General features: G+C 40.9%; 1 protein-coding gene across 1 annotated transcript in view; it reads left to right on the forward strand.

The window, feature by feature from the left end:
- The first annotated feature begins 1552 nt into the window (after window positions 1-1552).
- The window catches only part of R3HDM2 (R3H domain containing 2), a 156179-nt gene continuing 137518 nt past the window's right edge, over window positions 1553-20213 (forward strand). The window contains 1 exon segment of the mRNA XM_036018759.1: window positions 1553-2666. Within this exon segment, the coding sequence (XP_035874652.1) occupies window positions 2623-2666 (44 nt within the window). The 5' untranslated portion in view covers window positions 1553-2622.

A 20213-nucleotide genomic window follows, 5' to 3' on the forward strand; every position in this document is an offset into this window, starting at 1 on the left:
GCTCTGTAAATTTAAATTTAGTTACTAGTATTACGTTTAAATCTAGGGTGAATCTGACAAGCTTGACGGGTTTAAGGTGGACTAAGGCTTTCAGTAGATGTGAATCGATAGCTTGAGACACAGATACAGAGGGAGCGAGTGAATGAGGCAACGAGTATGCTCGCGTGTACCAGCTGGGTGGGTGGGCGAACAGATAGGGGGCGTCTGCAGACGTGGAGAGGCACAGGGGAAGCACAGACGCGCGAGGAGCGCAGGACGTGGTGACGATACACCGGACGTGGTGACGTAGCGCGCAGGCCGCAGCGGGGGGCGGACTCTGGGCCTTTCTTCCCCTTCTGATTTCCCCCCTCCCCCCTTTTCTCCCTTTCCGGGTTTGGTTCCCCCCTTTTCTCCCCTCTCCCCCTCCTTCCCGAGCCCCTTTCCCCTCCCCAGTCCCCCCTGCTCCCCTGCCCTGGGCCCTGGGTAAACCCCCGCTGAGAAGAGCCCGCCCCCAGAAGCGCGCCACCGCTGGCCGTCGGGGCCGAGCCGCAGCCGAGCGGCCGTGGGCCCGGGCGGCGGGCGGAGACGGGGGCGCCCTCCCCCCCACGGCCCGCGTGAGGTGAGGCCACCTCCTGGCCGAGGGCGGATGGCACGGGCGGACTGTGGGGAGGGGGCGTGGCGGCCGCGCGGACTCGCAGGCCAAGGTCCTGGGCCTGGGTTCCCCGCGCTGGAGCTGCCCAGGCCGGGGGTGGTGGGATGGCTGGAGCCTCTGGTGAGGAGGGCTGGGAGGCTAGAGAAATCCCGAGTATGTGGGGAAAGCGCAGGCGAAAAGCGGGGTGTGTGTGTGTGGGGAGGTGGTTGCGGGGTGGAGGGCGGTGGGGGGGGGGGGGGGTTAGCGCCACCTGTGGCCTGTGCAGTGGGACCTAAAAACTGTTGCGCCCTTGTGTTTGGGGATGATTAGCTGCAGGTGTATCCTGGGACTCCTTTTTCCTTCGAGCATTGGGAAAATGGGAGGGAAAGGTGTTAGAGTGTTTCACATCATTCCGGTGTTTATGTGGGGATGGAGATTTGAGTTGAAACATACAGGGAGATGTTTCTGGAGCTTAAAAGTTGGGCCTGCACTGAGCCCAAAACTCACTCGAACCTCTGAAAACTTACCGATTTCGGTTTGCTGTAGAGCCAAAAATTTTCTACATTTGTAACCGTTAACCTAGAAGTTCCACAGAATATTTATTTACTCAGTGAACTGATCTTGTATAATGATAAGAAATAACTGATAACAGCCCCAGAGGTTCATTAAACCAAAGAAAGGTGTGGGAAAATTTAAAATAAGATCACAGTTGGACGAATGTTCTTGTATATATTTTTTCCAATAGACAACTAAAATTGAGAAGCCTGAATTCTGGTTGTTGGTGGGAGGCATGGGAACTGGGAAGGAGAGAAGTGACAGGTTCCACTTTAAAAATGTCACAAATTCCTAGCATTTTACTGCATTTTTGTATAGTCATGTTGGCTCTTAAATTAGCTTTGTGGCTCTTCTTTCTTACTAATGCTTTTTTTTTTCATTTTCTTCTTCCAGTATTTTCTTTTTTTCTCTTTGTGGAGCCTGGGGCATCAACACAAAAGTTTAGTGGCAGAAAATGATAGGTTAGGTTAATTCAGTTCACTCTTCAGTTGTGTTTTTTCCTCCTGTTGCTGTTCTCCACAGGTTTGAGATAACTGAGAACCTTTCTTGAAGGTCTGATGAACTGTCAACAAGTCAAATTTCAGAGTTGCAGTTCCAGCTGTCTTTATGTTCATTATATGATCTATACTATAGATTGCCACAATTTGAAACAACTTTAAAAATTTGCATATATAAAAGCAGGGTGCCTGCTATTCTTTAATAGCAAGGAGTCAGAAGAAGAGATGGCTTCTTTTTTCTCTCAGCATAGAAACCACAGGTTTTACAGTTGCCTTTAAAGTCCTAGATCTGAAGCACCCTTTTGCCCTCAGTGTGTGCAGTGGTCTCCTGGCTGTTCCTTGAGCACACCAGGCGCACTTCTGCCTCAGGGGCTGTGCACTTGATCCCTGGATCACCTTTTTCTTAATACAGCTGCACAGCCTTGTGCCCTCAGCTCCTCAGATCTTTCCTCAAATGTCACTCTAACAGTGGCCCCTGCCCCACATACATTTACTTAACTCCCTATCCCATTATCTGTTTTATTTTTCTCCTTACCCCTTATCAGCCTATAACATGCTAGATCTTTAGTCTCCCCCATTGGAAAGTAAGCTTCATGAAGTCAGATTGCTAATAACTGTGTCCTTAACACTTAACCTAGCAGTTGTTATGCAGTCAATGCTCAACACATTTTTTGACTGAATAGGTAAAGAAGAGTTTATTCTTGAACTATCTCACTGTCATGAATTTCTGATCATGATTGGTTGTCCTTGGAGGTGTGGAATGGATTTTCAGTAGGATTTTGTAAGTTATTTATTAGAAGAAATTGAGATTTTTTTTGGTCAGTTGTCACCTCATTTCTCTTGATAGAAGTCTTGTGCTTTCAGGTCATTGAATGAAAGCACTTTGAGGGCAGAGAGGATGAAGTTTGAGGGATCTTTGGCATTGGTGGTCTTTCTTAGAGGAAGATTATCTCAGATCTCATGTGGCTTGATTTTTACCAACCGCTTCAGGCTCTTCCCTTGAGGTTTGTTCACATTCCTGATGAGAGATCACCTCTTTACCTCTTTGGCCCCAGAGAGCTGAGGAGGCTGGTTCCACTTTGAATTTTTCAGTAGACTGAAGATATTAGTATTTATAGCCTGGGCTATATGGATTTGATGCACTTCCCCCTGCCCCTTCATTTATGTAGATAGTTGAGCTCAAAAACTGTAAGAATAGCTTTCTCTAACAATGGTGGAGTGTTCAGTTATGGGGAATATCTTATCCTTTTTTTCACAAATCCATTTTAGGGGCATTTTTAGCAACTAAATTCTATATTAAGTCTGAGGATAAAAGGAACTGGCCCCCTGAGTTCTGTGGATTATCCCTCATTTATTTTATCCTTTCTTGTTTCTTGATTGATGCATTTGTTACCTTCCTTGACCTTCTGGCCAGAGTGACCTGGATGAGATTTCTCTTTGGGACAGTCCTGGCCACTGTTCTCCAGCTTAGGAAGGCAAAGGGGTGAGGTAGTCCTTTTAAGTCTCTGTAGGAATGCTGGTGGCAAAGTCTAAGGTTTTTGCTTAAACTTTGCCCCAGGACATTGAAAGCTGCCAGGCTAAAGAGAGAATGGGTGTGTGTGTGTGTGTGTGTGTGTGTGTGTGTGTAGGATGGGGGTGTGGGCGGAGAATTGGGGATCTTGTATTGGACTAGATCTGGTTTGGATACTATTATTGTAAAGAAGTAACAGCATCAGAAATATACTAGTGCTCATTTTGCAGATAATTTCAGAAATAATTTAGGCAGATTGATAAAAGCTTCTACCAAAACTGTTGTCCACTTTTAAATCCTTTCACAAAGTTTCCAGGAAATCTTTCTCAAGCCCCAGAGATACATAACTCTGCGCCATGTTCTCACCTCTTACAGGTAAATACTGAGTACTGACAACAGTTCAGTGTAGGTAATGGTTTCTGAATGCTGCACTGTTAATTCCTGTGCCAGCTCTCTCCATGAACTCAAGAAAAGCTTTCAGGAAAAAGATTTGGGGGAAGTGATAAAAATTGTTGCATTTTGGTTGCATGGTTCCCAGAAGTGTGGAGGAGAGAATTATGTGAAACTGTGTGTGTGTGGCAGGTTGGGGGGGGGGCACGGTTAAGATTTTTCTATGCCTCATAAGATTGGATGAGGGACTCTTGAGTGTTCCTCTGTGGAATGTGCTGCCAGCTTACAAGTAGGAAAAATAACTGGACTCATGGCTTGAATATGTGTGCATGAATACAGTTGGCAGGTCTAATTTTAGAGACCTTCTTCATACACAGTAGCCTCAGGATTTTCCTCCAGCTGTATTCTTCTCACCCTCTGTGTAGAAAGCATTCCACTTATTGGACTTTTACCGGTTAACTTTCGTTCTTACCATGGTTGCCCTTTTAGCAGTATAGCACCTGTTCCATCTCTCCAGTGAAGTTACCTTGTCCACTGCTTCCTAAGTCTGAGTTTATTTCTGTTAACAGATACAGATAGGAAAGATTTCATAACCTTAATCTGTTTTGACTCTTCTTTGAATTCCTTATATTTCCTTAGCATATTATCTGTTTTCTCCAACACTTTAAAAAATTAATGTAGAAAGCCCTTAATTATAATAATCTGCAGTAATTTTATTATTTTTTTAAAGAAGCTTTTTAACAAAAGATTTTACTTATTTATTTTTAGAGAGGGAAGGGAGGGCGAAAGAGAGAGAGAGAAACATCAGTGTGCGGTTGCTGGGGGCCGTGGCCTGCAACCCAGGCATGTGCCCTGACTGGGAATCGAACCTATGATGCTTTGGTTCGCAGCCCAAGCTCAATCCACTGAGCTATGCCAGCCAGGGCTGATTTTATTATTTTTACTTGGGTTGTATAAAAGGAAAGATTCTAGGATGCTTCCTAAATCCAGGTGTTCTTTTTGCTTTTCTGCAGGGTATCTTGTGAGTTGTTTAGTCCAGGTGTTTGAGCCCATACTGGGAAAGCTGTTTCAGCTTTCTTATTTTGACAGCAAGTTTCCTAGAATACTTTCCTGTGCTAAAAAACAAAAACAAAAACAAAACAACCCCATCAAATTGGGAGCGCCTGGCCTAGAGTGAGTGAGAGTAAGGAGAAAATGTGCAAAAGCTTTAGATAGTCATGTCTTTCAATAGTCAAAACACTTTTTGTATTTTTAAAGGACTCATTTTATTCTATTTCTCTTTAGTTTGTTAACCACAAAAGCATCAAAAATCATTTCATTTCCTTTACTTGCTTACTTAATTGTCATACTGTGACTTTTTCTGAATTGTCAAGAACTTCATTTTTTGGGGGGGGGGATAATTTTCAGGCCTTTTTGGGTATTTTGGGGGGAAGGGGGAGAATGAAGCTAGTTGTTAAATGTACTGGTAAGGTCTCTTCCTTAACTAGACCAATGTTTTGATTATTTCATTTTTCTATAGGTATCAATAGTATGTTTTACAGCTCTTTTTTTAAACATAGAAGACCTCAAAATCTTTTGCAAGCAAATAAAAATTATAGTTTTGCACCCATACAGTTATTCTGAGGTCTTTATCTTATAGAGTGAGAAGTATAAAGATAAGAAAGTTAATCGGCAGGATTTAAGAGGACCCCCAGATTATTTTTTATATTATATTTTATTGATTATGTTATTACATTTGTCCTGATTTTTCCTCCTTTGCCCTCTTCTACCCAGCAGCCCCCTTCCCTCAGGCAATCCCCACACCATTGTTAATGTCCATGGATCATGCAAGATTCTTTAGCTATTCCCTTTCCTACACTGTACTTTACATCCCCACAGCTATTCTGTAACTACCTATTTGTACTTCTTAAACTCCTTACCTCTTCACCCATTCTCCCCTTCCCCTTCCCATCTGGCATCCAGCATAATTGAGACTCTCTGTGCTTCCTGGACTTGCATGTCTGTTTCCTACACCAAATCAGGGATGTTTTCTTTCACTATTATTCAGATGGATTTCCAGTTTCTTGCTCTTTCTCTCTTGGCACCCCTATGAGGTGAATATTGGACTTAATTAAAGTGGACCAGAAGATGTTTATACTATCCTCATTTTTTTAAAATTATTTTTTCTTGTTCTGCATGGTGGTTTTTGGCCTCCTTATGTTCCACATCATTGATTTGATTCTCGGCTTCATCCACTATACTGTGTTTCCCTGTAAATGTTTTTTATTTATATTAGTATATCCTTAATTTCTGACTGGATCTTTTTTATGCTGTTAAGGCCCTCATTAAGTTTCTTGAGCATCCTTATAACTGTGTTTTGGACTCTGCATCTGTTAGATTGTTATCTCCATTTCATTTAGCTCTTTTTCTGGAGCTTTGATCTGTTCTTTCATTTGGGTCATGTTTCTTTTTTTCTTTCTTTTTTAAAAATAGGGTTATTTATTTTAAGAGAAGAAAGGAGGGAGAAAGAGAATGAGAGAAACATCAGTGTGTGGTTGCCTCTCGTATGCCCCCTATTAGGGACCTGGCCTGCAACCTAGGCATGTCCCCTAGACTGGGAATCAAACAGGTGACCCTTTATTTCGCAGTCCAGCACTCAGTCCACTGAGCCATACCAGGCAGGGCTGGGCTGTGTTTCTTTGTCTCCTCATTTTGTCAGCCTCCCTGTATTTGTTTCTATGTATGAGGTAGAGCTGCTATGACTCCCTGTCTTGGTAGCATGGCCTAATGTAGCAGATGTCATGTAGGGTCCAGTGGCACAGCCTCCCCTATCACCCAACCTGGGTACTCAGGTGTATTTTTCGTATGGGCTGAGTACACCCTCCTCTTGTAGTTGAGCCTTGTTACTTCTGGCAGATCAATGGGAGGGATTTACCCAAGCCAGTTAGCTTCAGGACTGGCTGTGACCACAGACCACCAACCTCCGCCCTCCATGGAGGATTAGCCATGCAGGGGCAGGGTGGTGATGCTCTGACATGATCTGTAGCTGTTCACTGGGTGCACTGGCCCTGGGTTTGCTGGGTGGTGCAGACCAAGGTTAGCCCCCATCCATGTTTTGCCTGGGCCACCCTGCCTGACATATAAAGCAGTCTGAGATGGCTGCTATTTGTGCTGGGCTTGGAGATTCCCAGGGGAAGCCAAGCTGTGACTATAATCTGGCTGCTGCTAGGGTGCACCTGAAGCCAGCTGTTGTTTGTTGATAGCATTTAGGAGCCGAGACCAGCCATTTTTTATGGAAGAAAGCAGCTTGGGTAGGCCTATAAGTTGGGTGGGGTAGAGCCTCTGTGGATCTCCAAGGTTAGTCACACAGTGTTAGCCAGGTTGATGAAATCTCAGATATAGCACCAGCTTGCTGCCTCTGAGATGAGGGCCTGGCAAAGAGACAATGACCTCTGCTTGCCCAATGCCAGACACTTTGGTCTGTCCCTTATACCACTGGTGACCTTCAGGCTGCCACCCCAGTGCTGGAGCTCAGAGGGAGGGAGTCTGAATAGGTAAATCCATGAGTGGTTCCTGTGTTGTGATTGTTCAAGGCCCTGACAGGTTCACGAGATTCAGGCAGATGGAATATTCATGGAGCTTTGGGGATGCTTGACATGCCTTTATTCAAGGGTGGGTGAGCCATGAGTGCTGCAAGCTGCATGTCCCCCTGCATGTCTCTGCGTGTCACCTGTCCCCTCTGCATGGCATCGCAGTGGCACACTGCATGTCTCTTATCACCCATTGTGGCCCTTGTCCCCTAGAGTGGCACCCAGCATGGAGTCCCTACCCCCTTAAATACTAGAGATAAAGCCATCAGAGCCAAAACAGATGGAGTAACATAGCAGATTCTGTGCATGCCATCCCACTCAAGGCTATGGGAACACTTATCAGACACAGTGTCAAGGCTATGAGAACACTGCTTATCAGGCCCATTCTCAAGGTTATGGGAAACTGCTTCCCTTAGTTGCCCAGACACCTGGGTGAGGAAGCCAGACTGCCTCCATTTATCCTACAGTTCCCCAAGAGGAATTGTTTAGGGCTCCAGCAGTCTCCTCCACCAACTCAGTCTCCACTGGTGTTCGTAGCCAGAAGTGGGGATTTATCTTCCTGGCATTGGGGTACCTGGTGTGGGTCTGGAACTTCTCGCTCCCGAAATATCCCTCTTGAATTTTTATCCGTTGTAGGTATGGGGCCAGCCCGTTTTGCATTTGTACCCCTCCTACCAGTCTGGATGGTTGTGATTTCTTCAATTGCATAATTGTCAGACTTCCATTCAACTCAATTTCATAGTTGTCAGACTTCTATTGAACTCAATTTCTGATGTTCCTGAGTGATGGCAGTTCTATATTTTAGTTGTAATTTTGATGTGGTTTGTGTAAAGAGGCCAGCCATGTCTGCCTACATTGCCATCCTGACCCCAACTGAGAACTCAGTTTCTTTCTATGTAGTTGCTTTTTGTTGACTGTGAGTCAGTGAGAAAGAAAGAGAAAAAGATGGTCTGCTGGCTAATCAAGTTATATCTTGATCTTTTAGAAGTATTTTTGTGCCATTAGTCTCCTATACAATTCTTGTCTAATGTATAGGATAAACTTTAAATTTCATAACGAGTTCCCTCTGCCACTTAGTCCATTATCTTCCTTGTGTGGATGCTTTTGGAATATATCATGGTGATAACATTTGTGCTGCAGTGTTAATTATTAATGATGATCAGAACTATATTTCATATTTATACTTTTTTTCTCCCTAAAAGCTCACTGGACCTTAAAGTGTTCTTAATAATTATATTAAAGTTTAGATTTCCCAAGTACATAGTTCACATTTTTTGTAGGGGCAGTGTTTTGTTGCATGTCAGTTGTACGAATTATGTGTGAGTTTGGTATGTGAGCAGCATTATGGACATTAGGTAATTCTTCATCCCTTGGAGAAGGTTGGTTCAGACTTGTGAAAGTTTCTGTAAGTTTATGACAGAACTAGGAGGAAAGTAAGGAAGGCAGTGACAATCCAAACTTAATAATGGATAAATTTTAAATACATTTTCTTTCTATACTTAGAAATTGTTCTTTTGCCTTACCCTTCCTTTGTGATTCTGTTGGAAAAGGGAAGAAGAGAATCTAGGCTAGTTCCCAGCCGATAACTTCCAGGAATAATGTGCTAGGGGTAGCAGGTGAATGTAGACCTAAGTGACTGAGTGTCACTTAGGGTTTCTAATGCTATTGGTGGAGGCAACTCCAGCAGCCATCAAAATCAATGGAAAGAACATGGTGAACCTGTTAAGTCTAATGGACCCCTTTTCATCCTTATTCAGTTTTTTTTTTTTTTGGTACCATGTGTCACTGTCCCTTTCTTTCTTGAAATGTTTCATTGACATGACTTTTCCTCTTGCATTCCTGGATGTTTCTTCTGCTCCTCCCTTATATATATGTTTTCCTTAGGGTTTCTTTTGTATTCTCCTTCTCTACCTCTGATTCTTAAACCTTAACAGCATAAATATTTCTTGGAGAATTTGTTACGGATGTGGCTTACAAAAGCCTTCATGATCTGACCTATACCAGACTCTCTGACTTACCTTGTACCACACTTTCCTGTTATTACTAGCTATAGCCATAGTGGTTTTTCTTTTTCTTCCCCAGGACCTTGCACTTATATTCTTTCTCCTTGAAATTCTGTTTCCCACATCTTTACCTGACTTACCTCTTCTCATTCAAGTCACAGCTCAATGATTTCTCCCATAGACTTTCCCTGACCACCTTATCCAAAGTAGTTAACGTAATACTCAGGTTTCTCTTCAGATCATATAAATCTTTCACCTTTTACAAAATAGTTAACCTCCCCCTTGTGCTTCATCACATTCCTCTGTTTCATTATCTCCATGGCACTTTGCCAATATCTTAAATTATCTTGTTTTCCTTGTCTGTAGTCCACACTTAGAACTTAAACCCTGTGAGAACAAGGACCTTATTTATTTATAATTACTATATTCCTAGTGCCTAGAATAGAATAGTCACTCAAACACACATTGAATGAATGAATGAATGAAATGTAGATTCTTGGGTCTTATTGCCAGAGATTTTGATTTAGTAGGCTTGGAATGGAGTCTGGGAATTTGTATTTTCACAAGTATTCCAAGTGTTTCTAATGTCTCTGTTCAGTTGTCTTAAGTGACAAGAAAAACGTTGCTCTACACATCTGTCCATCTCAGCTACCCTGATGACTTATTTAGCATCTATTACTATAAGATGACAATTTGTGAATCTTTCTCTCCAGTTTTATCTCTCATCTGAGTACTAGGCTTTGTCTATCCAGTGGTCTTTTGAATGTCTCCATTTGACTGTCAAACAGTACCTCAAATTCAACATGACCAAGCAAAAAATTATTTTCCTTTGAAATGTATTTTTTTCCTGAGGTATTTTTTCTGTTCACAATGCCACTAAGTTGCATAAGCCAGAGACATGGATGTCATATTTGAGTCTTTAATATAATAACATAAAATTATGTAGACTCTTACTGCTCAGTCTCTCTGAATCTTTCATTTTTCTCAATCAGCATTGTGACTTCCTTAATTCTGGAGACATTACCTCTCATCTGGATAACTGATGCTTTTAACTGGCCTTCCTGCCCTAGTCTTGCTTTTAGTCTTTCATGTAGTTCTTTTGTTCAGAAAGTGAAACCTTTAGCCAAAGAAACTTAATCTGTTGTTCTTCCTCCGGCTTTAAAGCCTTTTTTTTTAATTTATTGATTTTAGAAAGAAAGAAGAAGGGAGAGAGAAAGAAAGAAACAGAGAAACAGAAACATGGATTTGTTGTTTCACTTATTTATGTATTCATTGGTTGATTTCTGTATGTGCCTGACTGGGGAATCGAACCTGCAACTTTAGTGTATCAGGACAGTGCTCTAACCAACTAAGCTACCCAGCCAGGGTCTTGCACATTGGAGATCTGGAAGGGCTGGCAGTGGGTGATGCTCCAGCTGAATCTTAAAGGACTGACAGCAGTTAGCCAGGTGAAGTATGGGGAAGAGAGTTCTAGGGCAGAACTATGTATGTAAAGGGTGGAGGTTTGTGGCAGAACAGCATGAGGCCTTTGACAAACTGCAAGGAGCAGGATGCCCTTACACATGGGCTGCTTATGGGAGTAGTCAGAGAAAAGGCTAGGGAGATAGTCAGGAGCCTGATCTTGAAGGTCTTACATGATAGGCTAAAAAGTCTGAATTTTGTCTTTATGAAACCTATTGAAGGATTTTTTTTTTAAAGATTACTTTTAGGAATTTGGGAACTAGGCTGGGAAATAGAGTGGAATCAGTAAGTAAACTGGAATCCAGTTTAAGGGGAGTCAAAGTAATCCAGATAAGAAATAGGGTCTGAAGTGGGCCTGCCAGGGATGAACAGATTTAAGAGATATTTAGTGGGTAGATCTGTTAGACTTGGAGGGGTGTGTGTGTATGTGAGTATAGAAGTGAGAAGGTTGAGTTTTGGATGACTCCTGGTTTTCTGGGTTCCATCCCAGGGTTGATGGTGACATTATTTATGAATTAGGGCATCCAGGCAGTTGTTTGTTTGGGAGTAAAGATGAAGTATTTGGTTTTGGAGTGGTTGAATTTGAGGTAACTGTGAAACCATGTGGAAATGACTAATAGGAAGTCAGATGTACCAGTTAGGAGTTGGAGAGAGATACTGGGCTGGAGAGACATTTGGTGGTCAACAGTATATACACTGTAGTGGAAGTGATGGGTTTGGACCAGCCAAGGATGGTGTTAAGACTGAAACTCTGAAGGCTGAGGAGACTTGGAGAACAGTTAGTTAGTTAAATGTGTGCTTGGTAATGATGGAGGAAAATGGAAGAGGCCAAGAAGGTAGATTTAAAACCAATAGAGTGTGTTTGATAGGCTCTTAGACGAGAGAGTTTCAAGAAGGAGGCAGACAGTTGTTTCAGGTGTGGAGTGAAGTTCTGGAGTATGTAGAGAAGGTGAAAGCCAGAGCAGAGGTAGAATTATCTCCTTAATTAAGATAGAAGGAAACGGTCAAGAAAGGTGTAGAGGCAAAGGTTTGGTATCTGAACCAAGGGATTTAAGGGAGTTTCTGCCTTAGGGCTTTATTATTCCTTATGATGTGGGGTATTTCTCCTTTTGGGTTAGAGGGCTGGTGTATTAAAACTGAAGGAGTCGGTAAAATAGGGGTCTTGAGAAGAGAGCCCAACTTTAATAGCTGCTTGAGAGAATGGGAGGGATAGCTGACTAGGGGTATGTATGTATGTATGTATGTATGTCTAGGCAGGCAAAGGTAGGGTGGAGTGGTATAAGGTGGAAAAGTTGTTCAAGCAGATAGAATAGCCTGGGCAAAGACTTAGGAGTACTAAAAAAATATGGTACATATGGAGAGGGAGCAGTATTTTGAATGGCTAGAAGGATATATATAGAGCCTGATTTTATATTAGGCTTTAAGAGCTATATTAAAGAATATGGAATATTTTAAGGTAAAGAGGAAACTCTGAAGATTTTAATCAGAGAAATGGAACAGATTTCCATTTAATCAGACATTGTTTTACAAAGGTAATTCAGGTAGCAGTTTGGAGAAATAGGGGATTTAGAGTAGAGGAAGAGATGCTGGCTAGGAGGCTGTTATAGTAGGTTGTGCAGATGTTGAAATCAAGATAGACCCAGGGGATCCTGGGTAAGATACAAACCCCAAATCTCAGTAGCTTGAAACAACAGTTTGTTTCTCACTTGCACTACACGTCCATTAAGGATAGGTTAGAGACTTTTAGTAGTTCAGGGATAGAGGCTGACAGAGCAGTCATCATTGAGAACACAGCCAGTTGTGCTGGAGGCAGAAAAGAGCTCTGAAGGTCTTTCCCTGCTAACTAATTTCTCTGCCCAGAAGTGATTGGAGTAGAGAAGAGGGGACAGGAGCTGAGAAGATCAGAGGGATCCAGGAGATGGTGTCAGAATTTGGAGATTGTTAAATGTGGGAGGAGAGGGAAGGAATTGTGAACAGATGACTGTTTTTATCTTGGATTGCTAGGTAGAATTGCTAACTGAGATAGGAAAGGGGTAGGATTTAGGGGCACCTATATAAGTAAAGCAAATATTAACAGAACTAAAGGGATAAATAGGCAGCAATACAATAATAAGGGGGGCCTTTAATACCCCACTTTCATCAATGGATAAATTATACAGATAGAATATGAATAAGTAAACATTAGCCTTACATAACACATTAGATCAGTTGAACTTAACAGACATATACAGAACATTCCATCCAAAAGCAACAGAATACACATTCTCAAGTGCACATTGAGTATTCTTCAGGGTAGATAATATGTCACAAAACAAGTCTTAATACACTTAAGTTTTAAATCATTAAGAATCTTTCCTGTCCAAAATGGTATGAAACTACAAATCAATTATAAGAGGAAAACTGGAAAATTTACAAATATGTACAGATTACCATAAATATGTACTACTGAACAACCAGTGGGTCAAAGAAGAAAGCAAAAGAGAAATTTAAAAAATACCCAGAGACAAATGAAAATGGAAATATAACATACAAAATGCAAAACCTATTTGTTGCAGCAAAAGCAGTTTTAAAAGGGAAGTTCATAGTGATTAAAGCCCACATTAAGAAGTAAAAAATATCTCAAATAACCTAATTTTACAACATCAAGGAACTAGAGAAAGATAAACTAAGCTCAAAGTTAGTAGAAGGATGAAAATAACAAATATCAGCAAATATAAATGAAATAGGTGGAAAGACAAAAAGATCAGTGAAACTAAGAGCTGGTTTTTCAAAAAGATAAAAAAGACAAACCTTTAGATAGATTCACCAAGAAAAAAAAGACAATTCAAATAAACATGAAATAGGATGTTACAACTGATACCACAAAAAACACACAAAGGATTGTAAGAGGCTACTATGAACAAATATACACCAACAAATCAGACAACCTGACGAAGTAGATAAAGTCCTGGAAACATTCATCGTACCAAGACTGAATCACGAAGAAATAGAAAATACGAACAGACCCATTACTAATAAAAAGTATGAATCAGTAATCAAAAAGCTCCCAACATACTAAAGTTAAGGACCTTATCGCTTCACTGGTGAATTTACCAAATGTTTAAAGAATACCAATTCTCAAATTCATCCAAAAAATAGAAAAGTGGGGAGCACTTCTAAATTTATTTTATTAGGCACGCATGATCCTGTTATCAAAATCAAGGACACTAACAAGGAAATAACAGGCCAGTTTCCCTGATGGTCATATATGCAGAAATCCTCAACAAAATATTAGCAAACTGAATTCAGTAATACATTAAAAGGATCATACACCATAATCAAGTGGTAATTTATTTCAGAGCAACATTTGCAAATCAATGTGATAAACCACATTGGCAAAGTAAAAGATTAAAAATTATCTGATTAACTCAACAGATGTAGAAAAAGTATTTGATAAAATTTCATATTCATTTATGATTAAAAACTTGTAGCAAAGTGGGTATTGAGGTAATCCACCTCAGCATAATAAGGGCCACAAGCTAACATTATAGTCAATGGTGAAAAGTGAAAGTTTTCCTCAGAATTTTCATTCAACATAATATTCAAACTCCCAACTGGAGCAGTTAGCCTAGAAAAAAATAAAAGGCATCCAATTTGGAAAGGAAGAAGTAAAGCTATCACTATTTGCAAATGACATATTATATATAGAAGATCCTAAACACTCTACCAAAAAAATTGTTAGAACTAATGAAAGAATTCAGTAAAGTTGCAGGATATATATTATCAATATACAAAGTCAGTTGTTTATATACACTAGCAATGCATTATCAGAGGAATTAAGAAAATAATCCCATTTACAATTACATCAAAAATAGTAAAATATCTATGAATAAATTTAACCAAGGAGGTGGAAGACCTGTATATTGAAAACTATAAGAAATGGATGAAAGGAATTGAAGACAAATAAATGGAAAGATATTCCATGTTCATGGATTGGAAGAATTAATATTGTTAAAATGCCCACAGTACCCAAAGCAGTTTATAGATTCAGTGCAATCCCTATCAAAATTCCAGTGGTATTTTTCATAAAGGTAAAATAAACTTCTAAAATTTGTATGAGCTACTAAAGTCCCTGAATAGCTGAAGCAGTCTGGAGAAAGAACAACAAAATTGGAGGCATGGCTCTTCCTGATTCCAAATTGTGTTAATAAAGCTGTAGTAATCAAAACAGTATGGTATTAGCATAAAAACAGACACATAGGTTAATTGAACAGAATAGAGCCCATAAATAAACCCATGCATAGAATGGTCAGTTAATTTACAAACAAAGGAGCCAAGCCTAAACAATGTGGAAAGGATCGTTTCTCCAGTAAAATGGTCCTGGGAAAACTGCGCAGCCACATGTAAGAGTAAAATGATCACTATCTTACATCATACACAAAAGTTAATTCAAATGAATATTAAAGACTTGAACTTAAGACCTGAAGCAAAAAACCTAGGAGAAAACAGGCATTTAGCTCATTGATGTCTGTCTTGGTGGTTTTTTGGATTTGACACCAAAAGCAAAGGCAACAAAAGCAAAATAAACAAGTGAGACTACATCAAACTAAAAAGCTACACAGCAAGGGAAACCATCAACAAAATGGAAAGAACCTACAGAATGAGAAGAAATATTTGCAATTTAATTATTTATCTAATAAGGCATTAATATCCAAATCTATAACGAAACCCATACAACTAAATAGATATTTTTCTAAAGAAGACATACAGATGGCTGACAGATAGGTGAAAAGATGCTCAACATAACTAATCAGGGAAATGCACATCAAAACCACAGTAAGGCCGTGGCTGGTGTGGCTCAGTGGATTGAGTGCGGGCTGTGAACCACAGGGTTTCTGGTTTGATTCCCAGTCAGGGCACATGCCTGGGTTGTGGGTCGGGTCCCTGATTGGGGGTGTGTGAGAGGCAACCACACACTGATATTTCTCTCCTTCTCTTTCTCTCTCCTTCCCCCTCTCCTCTAAAAATAAACAAGATTTAAAAAATTTAAAAAATTATTAGACAAAACACAATAGGATGTCCCCTCACACCTGTTAGAATGGCTATCAAAAAGATAAATGTTGGTAAGGATGTGGAGAAAGGGAACTTTGGTGTACTGTTCATGAAAATGTAAATTGGCGCTGCCACAGTGGAAAACAGTATGGAGATTCCTCAAGAAATTAAAAATAGAACTACCATGTGACCCAGCAGTTTCACTTCTACGTATATATCAGAAGGTAATGAAATCACTATCTTTTCAAATGTGTATACTTTATTGATTATGCTATTACAGTTGGCCCAATTTTCCCCCCCCTTTGCCTTCTCCACCCCAGTATCCCTATTCCTTCCGGCAGTCCCCCCTTAGTTCATATCCATGGGTCATCTGTATGATGTTCCTTGGCTACTGTATTTCCTAATCTGTTCTTAACATCCCCCTGCCTATTCTGTACCTGTGAACTTCTACTTAATCCCTGCACCTTTTCCCCATTCTCCCCCTTGCCCCCTCCCAAGAGGTAACCATCCAAATTTTCTCCATATCGTGTTTCTGTTCTGCTTGTTTACTCAGTTTGTTTCTTAGATTCAGTTGTTGACAGGTGTGTATTGTCATTTTACTGTTCATAGTTTCTATCTTTTTCTTAAATAAGTGCCTTTAATATTCTGTATAAGAATGGCTCGGTGATGATGAACTCCTTTAGTTTTTTCCCTTAGTATGGGAAGCTTTTTATCTGCCCTTCAATTTTACATGATAGCTTTGCTGGGTTGAGAAATTTTGGCTGTACATACCTGCTTTTCCTGACTTTGAATATTTCTTGCCAGTCCTAGCCTGTAAAGTTGCTTTTGAAAATCAAAGCAAGCTGAAAGTCTTATGGGAACTGCCCTGTAGGTAACTAACTACTTTTCCCTTGCTGCTTTTAAGATTCTTTATCTTTAAACCTTTGGCATTGTAAGTATGATGTGTTCTTGGAGTGGATCAGAGAAGTTTTCTTTCATCATTATTATTGTTATTATTATTATTTTCTAAATTGTTCAGTTACAGTTGTCCTGTCCTTTTCCCCATTGCTCAGCCTTGCCCTGTACGCCCCACTTCCATAGTCAATTCCCCCCCACCATTGTCCATGCCATGAGTTCTCTATTTGTGTTCCTTGGCTTGCCCATTTCCCTTATTTTCCCTGTTATCCCCTATGCCCCTTCCCCCTGGTCACTATCAGTTGTTGTTCTTTGTTTCCAAGTTTCTGGTTCTGTTTTGCTCATTTGTTGATTACGTTCCACTTATAGGTGAGATCATATGGTATTGTGTCTTTCACTGTCTGGCTTATTTTCACTCTGCATAATGCTCTCCAGTTCCATCCACGCTGTCAGGAAGGGTAGGAGTTCTTTCTGCTGCTTAGTATTCCATTGTGTGAATGCACCACAGTTTTTTGATCCACTCATATAACTGATGGGCACTCTGGCTGTTTCCAGCATTTGCCTATTGTAAATAACACTGCTATGAACATTGGGATGCATAGGTTCTTTTGATTTGTTGATTCAGGATTCTTAGGGTATGATCCAAGCAGTAGACTTGCTGGACCGAAAGGCAGTTCCATCTAGTTTTTTGAGGAAATTCCATCTTGTTTCCACAGTGGCTGTACCAGTTTGCATTCTCACCAACTGCACTAGGGCTCCTTTTCTGCACATCCTCACCAGCACTTGTTTGTTGATTTAGTTATGATGGTCATTCTGACCAGTGTGAAGTGGTATCTCATTGTGGTTTTAATTTGCATCTCTCTCATGGCTAGTGAGGCTGAGCATCCTTTCATATGTCTCTGGGCCCTTTGTATGTCCTTGGAGAAATGTCTGTTCAGGTCCTTTGCCCATTTTTTAATTGGATTGTATGTCTTCCTGGTGTGGAATCATGTGAATTCTTTATATATTTTGGTAACCAAATCCTTGTCCAAGGTATTGTTGGAAAGTATGTTTTCCCATACAGTTGGTACCTTTCCATTTTGTTGATGTTTTCTTTAGCCATGCAGAGCTTTTTAGTCTGATGTAGTCCCATTTGTTTATTCCTTCCTTTATATCCCTTGTCCTAGGGGATGTATCAGTGAAAATTGCTGCGTGGAATATCTGAAATTTTCCTGCCTATGTTTTCCTCTAGCATTTTTATGGTATCACAACTTATATTTAAATCTTTTATCCATCTTGATTTATTTTGGTATATGGTGTACATGGGTCATCTACTTGCATTTTTTTTGCATATACTTGTCCAGATCTCCCAACACCATTTATTGAAGAGGCTATTTTTATTCCACTTTATGTTTCTTCCCCCTTTGTCAAATATTAACTGACCTTATTGACATGGATTATTTTTGGACTCTATTCTGTTCCATTGGTCTATGTGTCTGTTCTTTGCCAACACCAGACTGTTTTGATTACAGTGGCCTTGTGATATAGCTTGGTATCAGGTATTCTGATCCCTCCTCCTTTGCCTTCTTTCTCAAAATTGCTGAGGCTATTTGGGGTCATTTATGGGTCCATATAAATTTTTGAAATATTCTATATCTGTAAAATATGTTGTTGGTATTTTGATAGGGATTGCATTGACTCTATAGACTGCTTTGGGTGGTATGGGTTTTTTAATGATATTCTTCCAATTCATGAATACAGTATACACTTCCTTTTATTTGTGTCTTCCTTAATTTCTTCAGTGTTCTCTAGTTTTCTGAGTACAGGTCTTTTATAAACTGTCCTTATAACTAGTGTTTTGAACTCTGCATGTAATAGATTGATTATCTCCATTTCACTTAGCTCTTTTTCTGGAGTTTTGGTCTGTTCTTTCATTTGGGCCATGTTTTTTTGTCTTTACATTTTGGCAGCCTCCCTGTGTTTGTTTCTATGCATTAGGTAGAGCTGCTATGACTTCCTGTCTTTGTAATGTGGCCTAATAATAGTAGGTACCCTATAGGGTCCAGAGGTACAAGCCTTCCCTATCACCCAGTTGGGTACTTGAGGCGCACCCTTCATGTGGGCTGAGTACTCCCTCCTCTTGTAGTTGAGCCTTGTTTGCTGTTAGCAGGTCAATAGGAAGTTTTTTACTCAGGCCAGGCAGCTGCAGGGATTGGCTGTGGAAACTGACCACTACCTTTGCCCTCTGTGGAGTATCTGCTGTGCAGGGGCAGGGTGGTAGTTTCCCAACATGGTCTGTAGCTGTCCACTGCATTCACAGGCTCTGGGGTTTCCCACATGGTGCAGGCAAGGTCAGCCACCATCTGTGTTCTGCCTGGGGCCTCCTGCATGAGCTGTAAAGCAATCTGAGATGGCTACTACTTGTGTTGTGCTTGGAGGTTCCTAGGTGAAGCCAGACTAGGATCCAGAGCTGTCGGCTGCTAGTGTTGTGTCTGGGGCCACTTAGCAAGAGGTGTAGAGGCTAGGGGCTCATGGAGGCTGGTTGTTCCTTATTTGAGTGGATTTTGAAAGTTGTGAAGCATGAGCCAAATCCAGCCATTCATATGGAAAAGCCACTGTTAAAAGCTTGTTTGGGCCTGTATGTTGGATGGGATTGAGCTTCAGAGCATCTCCAGAGTGGGGCAAACAGTGTTAACCAGGTTGGTGGAGTGTCAGATATGGCACCCACCTGCTGGCTCTGTGATTCTGTGTGTGTGTTGGGGGGAGACATTCAGAAAAGGTACAGTGGCCTCTGCCTACCCTTTTGTCTGGGAAAAAGCTGTCCCCCACTTCTCACCTTGATACTAGACCCTTCAGTTGCTCCCACATGACACTGGTGCCTTCAAGATGCTACCCGGGTGCTGGAGCTCAGAGGGAGTGGGTCTGAGTATGCCTAGTGGGTTCTTTAAGAGGAACTGCTTGGGACTCCAGAAGTTTCTTCAACTGACTCAATTCCTGTTGGTTCTTTCAGCCCAAAGTTATGGGGACTTTTCTTCCTGGCATTGGAACCCTGGGTTGGGAGACATGACGTGGGGTGGGACCAGTCTGTTCTGTGTCTCTGTCCCTCCTGCCAATCTGGATGGATATGTTTTCTTTATTCTGTAGTTGTCAAACTTTCCATTCAACTCAGTTTCTGATGGTTATGAGTGATGGTTGTTCTGTAGTTTACATGTAATTTTTATGTGGTTGTGGAGGAGGTGAACCATGTTTACCTATGCCTCCATTTTGACTGGAAGTCCCTAAAAAATAAATACACACACACACACACACACACACACACACATTCTCTCTCTCTCTTAAAGGTTTTCTTTATTTATTTTTAGAGAGAGGGGAGGATAGGGAGGAAGAGGGAGAGAAACATTGATGGGAGAGAGAAATATTGATGGGAGAGAGAAACACTGATCAGTTGCCTCTCGCACACCCCCAGCTGGGACATGGCTTACAATCCAGATATGTGCTCTGTCAAATGAACAACCTTCGCTTTGCAGGACAACACCCAACCTTTTGAAAGGGGGAAATTGGTCATATCTAGAAGTTATAGATAATATTTTACTTAACACCAGTAGTAACCTATCTGTTGATTATATGGTTTATATATTTCTCTTTTATGTGGATGACTGATTTAAGATTACTTAAGAAATTAGCTGCCTGGTAATATAAAAGTGCAGGTATTAA

This window comes from Phyllostomus discolor, chromosome 2 (genome assembly GCF_004126475.2).
Source record: "Phyllostomus discolor isolate MPI-MPIP mPhyDis1 chromosome 2, mPhyDis1.pri.v3, whole genome shotgun sequence".
Taxonomy (NCBI): Eukaryota; Metazoa; Chordata; class Mammalia; order Chiroptera; family Phyllostomidae; genus Phyllostomus; species Phyllostomus discolor.